We start from the raw sequence: 12,732 nt of genomic DNA, 5'->3' as shown, positions 1-12,732 counted from the left end.
CACCAAATTTAATCGTCCACTCTCATTCCTCCGGAAAAATGACCAAAGAACTGTTCAGGGCATTTCTACAAGAAGCAATAGTAGAATAAATCAGTGGAGAGAAACTTATGCTAATACTGGATTCTTACAGGCCCTACACAGACACTAGTGTTCTTTGTGACCTACACATACAAAATAAACTACCTGAAGACAAAATCTAAATTCACTTAATTCCACCAAAAACAACCTCCATTTTCAACCCTTTGCTCTTCATTTCTTCAGAATGTACAAGCATAAGATTCATAAAAAATCTGATGCTGCTCGAGGTCCTTCAGAAGAAATTAGTCTACAACAATGGAATAATCTTCTTAAGCTGTAGTCCCTCACTTACAATCAGCTGTGTTCTCCATGTTTCTATAACTCTCACTGTCACATGTGGATTATGGCTGAACTCATTAATTAACCCAGGCCCTTTGAAACTTCGACAAAGTTCTTTTTTGGAAACAAGCTTTTATTCTGCAATATACAAGGTGAATGTGCAAATGTGGGATTCATCAAATGAGCTTGGTGTACGAAAGTTCATTATTACTACTACTATGTGTATTACTATTATTACTTCTGCACATGTGATGCAATTGTTTCTTTATTTTTATGTTCTGATTGTATATTCCGTGAAACTACAAATGTACTATATAGGTTTACTAGTTTAAAAGAAATAAAGTGAAAGCAGACTGTAAAGATGACATTGCTGTAAACTCCCTTTTACATGTCATAAACATGTTGTCCCATATAACACTTCCCCATTTGCCTCATTTGGATTTGAACCCAGGACCGTTCATATGACGACCTAACGCTCTACCAACACACCCACAGAAACTATACACAATAATTGCTCAAATATACATGTTTCCTATGCTCTGGTAGTTCTGCTGTTATTTTTATTTAACGTTTATGGCTGTTCCGCTGGAGGACAGCACATAGTACAAACCAGATCGGAGTTTTCGTTTATACTCTCAACATGCAACATTTGGTACAGATCTGAGTATCTGACATCTGTAGGTCTGGGTGTGAGAAATGTATAATGCAACATATGACATACATAGATGAAGTTGAAAAATGATGCCCGAAAAGAGGAAATACAATATCACATAAAGTCAATGCAGACAAATAAGCTGATAAAGATATTCATTAATGAAAGATGGACGACAAATTAATACGATAATGCCTAATCAAGAAAAAGGGTGACAATCTTTTGCAATTACCAGACTTGTAAATATGACAGCAAACACAAGACAACTTATGTAATTATGAAATGTGTAAATGTGATTTGCAAAATAATACTCTTAAGATTTAAGTTTTAATTATAGAAAGGGCTAACCCATGACTAGTGAGAAAACAACAAGTAATTGGCTTCCACTGCTCCAACAATATAGGAGTAAATTCCTGGATAACTATGCAAATCTGATAAGACATAAAAGGGAGAATGTAGAAATAATCTTGTTTGACACAAAAAATATTTTTTTCTTACCATATGAAAAGATTTTTGGAATGTAAGAAGGCATAAATGTAAAATGTGATTTTCATGGTACAATGTTATAATTACGAACTTCCAGTATGCTGGAATAGCTGTGGGTTAGCAACTTCTGTTAATCAGTATGACAAAAAACAAGCCAAAGTTGCAAATTTCACTTTTTATTCACTTGACGATTAGTTTCAGACCAGGACCCACTTTCAAATCATCATAACATAGTGAAAAATGCTATTTCCAAAAATGCTAAAACATGTCAAAAACGTGCAAATAAACAGCTACAGCACAGTTATCTGTATGCGCTGTAACTGTTTGCTCATTTCTGACATGGTTTTTGCATTTTTGAAAATACCATTTTTGACTATGTTACAATGATTTGAAAATGGGCCCCGGACCAAAACTAGCCACAGAGTGATGAAAAAAGTGAAATTTACAACTTTGGGTGGTTTTTCATCGTATTGACAATGTTATAATACCTCTATTGTATAGCATCTTTGAAGGAACTGAAATGATCGATGCACACTTTCAGGGCATCTAGAAAAGAGGAGACAAGAAAGATTTTTTTTCTTTTTTTTATGATAAATTTTATTATCTTCCAACCACTTACAGCAAATTGTACATAGCAATGTGAACTAAGAAAACATAATGTCTTTGAAGTCCAATATTAGGTTACATTCAATTTTTTTTAGTTACTACCTCTTCTGTCTATTTGAGTTTTTGGTGGAGAATGTTGAATAAATCAGACATATAAATGATATGTAATAGAAACTTTACTTATAAATACATGAGTCTTTATGAACAAAAAAGTTATTCAATTAATATCTATATCAATTCGATACAAGAAAAGGATTTCTAGTGGATAAAAGACACAGAAGGCTGGGCGAAAATGTACATTACACTGCAGACTCCAAGCCAAACGGAAACAACGCAAGATTCATTTTGGCAGACCACGATTAAATTACTGAGGCTGGAGGACCACACTATGAAGAGGTAAAACACCAATCTTAAGTATCTCCAAAAGAATCAGCACCCATAATTACTCCAGAAAGGACAATCCCTACAAAAATCTTTGTAGAAAATTTTCATTGTTCTTTCAGTTTCTGTAATGTATACTTAAAAAAACACTTAACTGATCAGTAAAATAGCAGCAAAATAGTGTACAGTTGTGCATAAATGTAAACATATGACATTGCCTGTAATGTCTCAACAAGGTAGTTTGAACACTATCTCTGAATGTCACTAGCATCAAAACCTTCATGGACAACTAGCAGGGAAAATTGTACATGTGACATTTTTATCAGATAAAAAAGTGTTTCCTTTTATCTTCTATTTACACAGCAAAATTCTGTCAGTATATTTTGTAACACACTGTATATTGCAACACAAAAAAATCCAGACTTGTTACAATGTTCAATATATCTTGTTTATTACATCACTGATTCAAGTGTTAATAAAAAGAAACAATGATTAGCACTGTTAATTTGTGGTGTCTTTTGTTTCCTCGATAGAAGTGAGACACTTAAACAAAAACTAACCATGCTATCACTTTGCAAAAATACTATGGTCACTTCCTTGCCCTTAACAGGACAAGTCAGTGGGGTTTATTCATTCTTGTGTAATATAAATACAATAGTAATGTTTAAATTTGTATAACAAATGTGTATGCAGAAAATAACAGAGATAAACAACTGAAATATCTGTTCACCACAATTTCTTGTGAAAGAAAAAATGACAATGTCAAATAATAATGACATGTAGATCAGTTGATGAAAAATGACTGTTGAAAGAAATAAAAATGTTTGAAATCAAAGCACGCTAAACCTTTCAGTGAAGAATTCTAATAGTCATGTAAATTACAGAATAACAACATATAAAGACTTATTAGTTATTAAAAAAATCAAGGAGCATGCACATTACAGCAGAGTCCCGGTAATCCGAACATGAAAAATGTTAGTCTAAGTATGGAAAACTGTACGGTAAACTGCTGTACATACACACTGTTTTAATGTACACAGTACAGTACACATGTATTAGAAAAATTGGCAAGAAAACATTAGGTATAAACAATGCATAACAATGAAATAAAAGCTGTCAAACTTAGTAAAATACAGCGGACATTTTATCCCTACATTTTAGATGACAAAACTCAGTCATTGTTTTCTGGCATAATGAAGACAGTCTGTTATATAACGCATAGTTTCGCCATTGTCTCATAAACATCAAATCAGCAGGTGTAGCAGTGGGCTGTTGCTCCAAATAACGTAGCGTGAGGTCCAGGGATTCTGCTGTGCCACTGTGTGACACCAGCTCTCCTTTGTCGCTTTCAGGCTCATTGTCACTTCCATCACAGCAGTCCACTTCTTCCTGGTCTTGAGTCACAGCAACAACTAAATCAGTGTCAGTAAGGTTCTCCACACATGCCCCATCTGCTACCATCCACTCATCTACACCTCCTTCACTAGCTTCTTCACATCCAGGGATTATCTGTATCATTTGTAGTAGATTTTCCTCTTCATTTTTAACTAGGTTGTCCTGAAATTCAAGAGATGTCCACAGTTTTCTCCACAATTATCTCAGAGTATTTTCTGAAATATTCTGCCATGCCTCAGCAGCCCAATAAACAACATCCTTCACATTGGTCTTTTTTATTTTGTCCACAAAAGGAATGCTATCATCTTGGCTCAGCATTCTTAAAAATTGTTTTCTGTAAATCAGTTTTACTGTTTGCAGTACACCCTGGTCCATCGGCTGTAGAAGTGATGTGACATTCGGCGACAAAAACTTCGCCACAATTTCTCCATTGCATAATTCCTCAGAGTTGGGGTGAGATGGTGCATTATCAATCAAAGATTGCACGGGAGGGGGGGGGGGGGGCGGCACACAAATGGTTTTCCTTAGAAAACCGTTGAACAGAGGGAACAAACCGGCCGCGAAACCATTCTTTGAACAGATACCATCCATCCATGCTTTTTTCTGGTTGCGACAATATACGAGCAGGAACTTCATGTTGCAGTTTTTAAAAGCTCTGGGCCTAGCAGATTTGCCGATCAGCATTAAAGGCAGCTTGCAATTACCAGCAGCGTTGCTGTACACTAATAAAGTCACACATTTTAAAACCAGGCGCATAGTCTTCTGCTTTTGATGCCAGGCTTTTTGTTGGCAATGCCCTAAAATTAAGGCCAGCCTCGTCAGCATTATAAATTTGTTGGGGAGAATACTGTCCCCTCTCTCATTTTTTCAAACACACCCAAGTATTCCTTCACTGCATCACGGTCAGAAGAAAGCTTCTCTCCAGTAATTGTTAGCTGACTGATTCCATGAAGTTTTTTGGAATATGTCCAACCAACCCATACTCGCACTAAAAGACTCCGCTCCATTCGTTAACTTGTTCAGGTAAACAGCCTTCTACTGAACTAGTGCTCCATTCAAAGGAGTCCCCCTTTCTCTTTCTTGCGTAAACCTAGGGAAAAGAGCTTCATCCACTTTATTGTACTAGGACTATTTCAAAGTATGCAGAATTTCGAGTGTTTTTCCCAAAGACGTTGCACAGGATTGTTCAAGCTTCACTTGGTTCTTCTCCCAATCACAAAAGGTTGCTTTACCAACACCCAGTTCCGTTGCCATTCTAGATACATTCTATCAGCTTCAAAGCATTCAGTTTTTCTTTGAGAGTAAATGTTGTATGTTTCCGTTTACCATCTCAACAATGCACAACAATAAGGACAGGGAGTGAGTGAGAGTGAGCCATTGTTCCCACACTTGTTCCCATTTGTTACCATGGTGTACCTACTTGCCTGCTTGGTATACTTCACTGTAGAAACTTGTCACTGCAATTCCGGCTAATCTGAACAAATAGGTAATCCGAACAAAGTCCAGTCCCAATTAGTTCGGATTAACAGGACTCTACTGCATGTCAAAAATCAGTAATTCTGGCAAAGCCTTAAGGCTATGTGGAATGAAGTGAAACAAAAGACAGGAAAATCAGCCAAAGAATAGGATAGTATCACTACTGACTTAAATGGAAGGACTGTAAATGATGGGTCACATGTTGTAAATTTGTTCAATAATCATTTCTTAAATATGGTAAAAAAAAAACTGTTCAAGAGACAAAGCACAGTAGCAAGTTGAAAAAGCAACTATCATAAAATTCAATCATATGAATGTATCATCAAGTTCTCCCTCTGGAAAAAAAAGTGTGTGTGTGTGTGTGTGTGTGTTATTTCCAACAGAGTACTAAAGATTTGTTCCCATATAATAAGTTCTGCCTTTTATCAAATACTTAATGAATCACTTACTCCAGGCACTTTACCAGAGAAGTTGAAATTTGCGATCGTTCATGAAATTTGCGATTTTCAGCCCCTCTATAAGAGAGGTGATAGGAGACATATCAGTAACTACTTACCTGCTTCACTACTGACACCATTTTCCAAAATTTTTGAAAAACTGATGCATTATAGAACAGTAGCCCACATGAGCAACAATAATATACTCAAATTCACACTTTCGATTTCAGAAGAGCTGCTCTACTGGGAATGTCATCTACGAGTACACTCACCAAATTTGACAAGCATTGAATAACAAAATAGCACCAGTTGGTATTTTATGTAACCTACCTAAAGCATTTGGCTGTGTGAACCACAATATCCTCCTACTCCTTGATGAACTGAGGTTTTAGGGAATTAATGGTATAGCCAACAAATATTCATTTCTAACTGAACGAATGCAGAAAGTTGTACTTGGTAATTCAACAAATGTAACCAAGGAAGATCTCTGACTGAGGGGAAATCACACAGTTCATGGATCTGACATTGTTCCTCCTGTGTGTAAACCATCTACCATCTAATACAAAACAAGCAGAATTACTTCTTTTAGCAGGTGTCACCAATATAGTAAGTTATCCAAGCATACCTATGTGCAACAGTCACAGACCAAAAGGAATGAATGTGCAAGTGTGTTATCATGATGCAAAAGCCATGAATTGTCTTCGCCACATTTCAGGCCATTTCCTTCTCACATTTTCTTGCAGCCGTCGAAACATGTCCCGATAGTACCATCGATTGATAGTTTGTCCCTGTGGCACAAATTCATTATGAACTTATCCTTCAAAGTCAAAGAAAACTATCAGTGTGGCTTTGACATTTGACCTAACCTGACAAGCTTTTATTTGGTCTTGGAGAACCTTTCGTGACCGAATTTGAAGGATGATCCCTGGTCTCAACATCATAACCATAGACCCACATCTCACCTTGAGTTATGATTCTCTATAGGAACATCTTGATCTTGTTTGCGGAATCCGAAAGCTCTTCACAGATTGCGTGGCAAACGTCTTTTTTGTCTTGAGTCACGAGCCGTAGACAAACTTGGCAGCAACTTGATGCATTCCAAGGTGCTGTGTCAGGATTTCATGACATGATCCAACTGAAATGTTACCTTCTTCTGCAATCTCTTGGACAGTCAGTCTTTGATCAGCACACACAATTTCATTGATGTTCCTGACATGAGCATCATCGGTAGACATTGAAGGGAGTCTTGAATGAGGATCATTTTTAACTTCCTTCTGGCTATTTTTAAGCCATGTGAACCATTCGTAACACCAAGTATGGTTTAAACATTCATCGTTGTAGGCTTCCTGCCTACACACACAACATTTAATACAGACACATTGCTCCTCTAACCGTGCCATGTCGAAATTCACAAAATGTGGGACACAATGTCCTACTCAATAAAGCGCTGAACAATAACTAAGACATATAACAATGAAACTTCTGGCAATTACACTTTAAACACAAGAGTGTGTAGGGATGCCAACCACATTCCACTACAACACACTATTGGTGACAAATTACAAATGTTCGGTAATTTTTTGAACAGACATGGCATTCAGTTTCAAATGTCCAGAGGTACTACTCCAAGGAAGGCCACTTGACAGTGAGGGGGTGGGGCAGAATGATTGATGTACTTAAGCCCTCCACGAGACACCTTCCATCTGGATTACCTGTGAACTCTTGTGAGACTTTAATGGCAGAAAAAGAACATGAGGAGTCAGAATTATCAGTTGCTTGCTGGTCAGAATGACAGGAAACTACTTTTGGTACTTTAATTTCATTTGTAAAAGCATGCTGAGCTCCAGAAGCTCCAGCAGTTTTATACAATTTACCAACACTAGGATCAGACATAGTCAAAGTTTTTGCTGTGACCATCTGTCAGGAGGAAGGTGCACAATCATATCATTATGGCACTGATTAAACTGTAGCCCAACTGCAACGAGGTGCATATGATGACTATAGTAATCAGTTACCAGAGCACACACATCATGGAAAGACAAAGCCCTATGGTCCGAAAATGGCATCAATTTCTACACTGCTCCCGTGGACTGACATCTCTGTTACTGTTAAGACATGAACTGCCGGAGAGAAAGGTGCTGTTCTTGCTGTTGTTCCTTGTACTGCTACCGTTGCAGTGACGGCAGTTGCTGGTGGTGTTCCTCTTTAAGTGCAAACTGCTGCTGCTGTTGTTGTTGTTATCAAACTTCCGAATGATTGTGAACATGTCACTGAAAGCATGATAGGACAAGACATGGTAGCCACTTTTCTGTCAGCTCCCAACATGGTCATGTAATACATAAAGTGAAGTTCACTGAGAGCAGAACATTAAGCGAAAGTCAGTAATGGGAACATATTCTGGTACAATGCAGATTCGAAATCCAGTAAGCAGAATGCTGTGACTGATAGCAGGTCATTTAACAGATTGTACTAGACTGAATCGTGGCTCCCTGCTTGGTCCTGTTGCCGCAAGAGGTTCAGTCCACATGACTTGCTGCACACGCCCCTTGTGGTGATTGTCAGCCGCAGTCTGTAGCGCCTTTGAGCCACAATGGATATTGGCTTTTGGTGGTGATAAAGTAACACAGATCTTGTCTCCAAAAATGCAGGATGAAATTAGGTATTTTATCACTTTTCATTTGTATCTAAATTGGGCACCACCTCCTGAGTATGGATGTTTTCTCTAGCTTTATTTTATTGTTACTATTAGAATTATTATTATATTATCATGAGATTTGCAAGCAAGTTACCTGCAGCTCTGCTTGTGAGACATCAATCTCTCCACGATACACAAATTCAATAATAAATTTGAGATCACTAAAGCATACATCTTGAGGCATAATAATTGTGGGATGCTTGCATGGGTTCTCCATCAGCAACTTCTGAAAATATGATGAGCATGCCGAAAGGACAACCTGAAACCAGAACAAATGCATCTTATTAGTGGATCCTGTATACACAGTGTATAAAAAATACTACACCCACAGAACTAACTTCCTAAACTGCTGTCTTCTTATCTGCAGCTGATTTTTAATCTTATTCATAGCTCAAATGTAATAATCCATCTGCAGGGGTAAAAAGACCTCCATGGCAATCAGCACATGGTCTGATGGTTAGAGGGAGGGATGGACAAAAAATGAAACCAATCTTTAGCTTTTCATGAAACATATGTCACAAATATATAAAACCTGATGGAGTTGGCACTCCTCGACTCTCAAAAGTCTTTACATTCAGAAAACCAGTAACATGAAAAACAATTATATTCATATCATGTATCTAAGCTGGTTTACTACTGAACTGGAAACTTCTTGCAGAACGCAGCACTCTGTCCTGATTGAAGAACCAACAAAATATGCAAAAGTGATTTCTCACAAGCCTTGCGGCAGTTAACAGTTCTATTACAGTCTGTTACATGGTGAAGACTTGTTGTTGCTGTAGTATTTAGTACGAAGATAGGTTTGATGCAGTTCTCCATGCTGCTCTATCCTGTGCAAGCTTCTTCATCTCTGAATAACTACTGAAACCCACATCCATTTGAACCTGCTTACTGTACTCATCTCCATCTGCAATTCCCCCCCCCCCCCCCCCCGGCCACACACACACACACACACACACACACACACACACACACGCTCGCACTCACACTCACACTCACACTCACACTCTTCCCTCCAATACTAACAATTCTCTGATAGCAGAAGTTCTTCTATTGTAAGCTTCCATAACTATTTTAATCTGAGTTTTAGTTGTAAATTTATATTATAACTTTTAACAAATGAGAATGTTACCACAGAATAGATAGAAATGGTGTGGGATGTGAGTGTTTTGAGTTATGTTTCACTTGGTGACCTGTGTGGGGAAATTCAACAGAGAACTCACTGATGCATTCCCACAAAACTATACATGAACAGAGAAGATAATCGCTGGTCAGATGAGAAAGATTTTTGCTCTTCAGGGTTAATTAGATCCCACAATATGTGACTTAGACATTCTGAAGAAAGAACTAGGAAAATATTAGAAGCAAGGTATGATAAGGGAACCGAGTTCAAGTGACATTTTACATAACACTAAATGAGTGAACATCAAATATAAATGACACTTTTTGAACCGAGACCACAAAAAAATGGGGAAATGTTTGTGTCTGTGACCATGTAAAGACTGCTGCAACGAGTGTGCGTTCACATGTGTGAAAGAAAGAGAGAAAGAGAGAGAGTACTTTGTTCTTGTTGTGCAACAGATAAGTTTTCTCGTGAACAGGATTATTAATGTTGCTGAAATTAGTCACCTTCTCCCCTCACAGTTCTGGGAAATAAACTTTTCATAGCAGGCATGGTGCAGAAGTTCAAGAAAGAAGGCCCACTTGCATTGCTCCTATTAGAAGCATTACTACACTGAAGATTAACACTTTTTGTGAACTTGTCAAAGGAGATTAGCACTTAACTGGGCTTGAAGTCCCTAAAACTTCAAATCAGTTATGGCAGTATTACTATCCAGAATGAGTTGGGATTCCTATAAGTGACAGCTCACTGGGTTCTAAAGTTGTTGAATAAACAGCAACAAGAAAGGAGATAAAACCCCTAAATCAAAGAAAATCAGTATGTGGAGGCAGATGGAAGTCAAGATATGGTTCTCTGATGATACACTCATGACTATGTTGTTCTTGTGGTCTATTTCCTGCAGGAACATGGGACCACTGCTGTCAACAAGTTCAAGGTGACTACCATTCAAAAAGGCACAGAAACTAGATCAGAAGTGTGTTGCTCCACCATGACAATGCCAAACTCACATTGCAGCAATAGCCCAACAAACAAAGGCCAGTATGCTTTGGGTTACAGCCTTCAACCAGACTTACCATTGTGTGACTTCCATCTGTTTGGATTGCTCAAGGAAGCTCTCAGTTGAGAGCACTTCACGACCAATGCAGAAGTACAACCATTTAACCATTTGTACCAAATCATTTCAGTCAAGTTCTTGCACTTTCTTTGAAAATGGCATTGTTATTTGTTTTTGCATTAAAAAACTTATGAAAGGATGACTGAAATGTATCACTAACATACAAGATTATGTAAAAAACAAATAGCTAAACTTTAAATTTGAATTAATTTTGAATAATAAAAGATTTTTTTAATTGAATATAAACAGTCACAACTGCAATAAACTTTCTTTTTTAATTTATAAAAGGTTAACAGTTTTCATCTGTTTTGCACTATCTTCAAACCCACACCATAATGTAGATGGTGGCTGTGAACTGAGCAGGCACTGCTTCTCCACAAATGCTAACAACTCACGTAGCAGTTAGCGCAGCACCTGCATGAATGTTAACTGCTATGTGAGTAGTTAGCATTCGCAGAGGAGCAGTGCCTGCTCAGTTCACATCCACCATCTACATTATGGTGTGGGTCTGAAGATGGCCAAAACACACCAAAACTGGTAACCTTATATATATAAATATAAAAATAAAAGTTTACTGTGGTTGTGACTGTGGATATTCAACTTTAAATAATAAACTGCTGTACTCCAGAGAGACATTTTCTCAGAAATTAATAAAAGTTTCATTTCAAGAGGTTTCTTTGTGATTTAGTGAAACTTCTAAATCTGGCCTAAAGTATATGAGGAGTCTCACAACATAGAGAAGAAAGTAGGGTGCAGCACACTGTTAGATGTGTAACTTAAAGGCAGGTCAGACACAAAGACAACTGGGAGGAAGAACACCTTGCTGGTAGGTAGTAGTCTAGGGATGAGTGTAAGTCAAATGCTATTGGATAAATAAAGAGAAGGCAATCAGGTCACAAGTATGATGAAGTGGCGTAGCAATTTGCCCAGTAGAAGATTTTCAGTTCTAATTGTCTTTCCCACTGACCACAGAGTAGAATAGCCTTTATAATTAAAAAAAAATATTTTTTAACAAAAGAATTCTTAAAAAAAAGACTACTATAACAGATGTATTCTTAAAAACTAATATGGCTTATATTATGGAACACTCATAGCTTATGAAATGAATGGTTCAGTAATCAACCATGAAACTTAACTGTAAATGTGAAAAAGGTTGTGGACTGAGCATAATATGGGTCTCTGTTACAAAAAACTGAACAAATTATTTTTGGGAGTTGCCGGGGAAGTGTCAATGCAGATGCTGACAACTCCAAGTATTTTCAGGTTGACAAGGAGAGAGTGGCATTGTTTCTTGGGACAAGCTGTGTATATTATTCTAACAATCTTCTTCTGTGTTTTTACTATGGCTGTAACATGACTAAGTGAACCAGGCATGAGACAAACACAAGTATTCTACCCTTAGATACTCAATAGTCACTAAATCTAAAAGTTTGCACATGAGATACGACACTCCCGCTGTATTTCTGCATATTGTTAATACGAGGGCAGTTTAATAAGTAATGCAACACATTTTTTTTCTGAAACAGGGGTTGTTTTATTCAGCATTGAAATACACCAGGTTATTCCCCAATCTTTTAGCTACACAACACTATTTTTCAACGTAATCTCCATTCAATGCTACGGCCTTACGCCACCTTGAAATGAGGGCCTGTATGCCTGCACGGTACCATTCCACTGGTCGATGTCGGAGCCAACGTCGTACTGCATCAAGAACTACTTCATCATCCGCGTAGTGCCTCCCACAGATTGCGTCCTTCATTGGGCCAAACATATGGAAATCCGACGGTGCGAGATCGGGGCTGTAGGGTGCATGAGGAAGAACAGTCCACTGAAGTTTTGTGAGCTCCTCTCGTGTGCGAAGACTTGTGTGAGGTCTTGCGTTGTCATGAAGAAGGAGAAGTTCGTTCAGATTTTTGTGCCTACGAACACGCTGAAGTCGTTTCTTCAATTTCTGAAGAGTAGCACAATACACTTCAGAGTTGATCGTTTGACCATGGGGAAGGACATCGA

At 37.8% G+C, this 12,732-nt stretch overlaps 1 protein-coding gene across 1 annotated transcript in view; it reads right to left on the bottom strand.

The window, feature by feature from the left end:
- Window positions 1-12,732, bottom strand: part of LOC126253562 (protein bric-a-brac 1-like) — a 257,675-nt gene that overhangs the window by 132,093 nt on the left and 112,850 nt on the right. Inside the window, exon 3 of the mRNA XM_049954973.1 lies at window positions 8,580-8,744. Within this exon, the coding sequence (XP_049810930.1) occupies window positions 8,580-8,744 (165 nt within the window). The remainder of the gene's footprint in view (window positions 1-8,579; window positions 8,745-12,732) is intronic.

The sequence above is a fragment of the Schistocerca nitens genome, chromosome 4, assembly GCF_023898315.1.
Source record: "Schistocerca nitens isolate TAMUIC-IGC-003100 chromosome 4, iqSchNite1.1, whole genome shotgun sequence".
Classification (NCBI taxonomy): domain Eukaryota; kingdom Metazoa; phylum Arthropoda; class Insecta; order Orthoptera; family Acrididae; genus Schistocerca; species Schistocerca nitens.
This window is presented reverse-complemented; position numbering and strand designations above follow the sequence as displayed.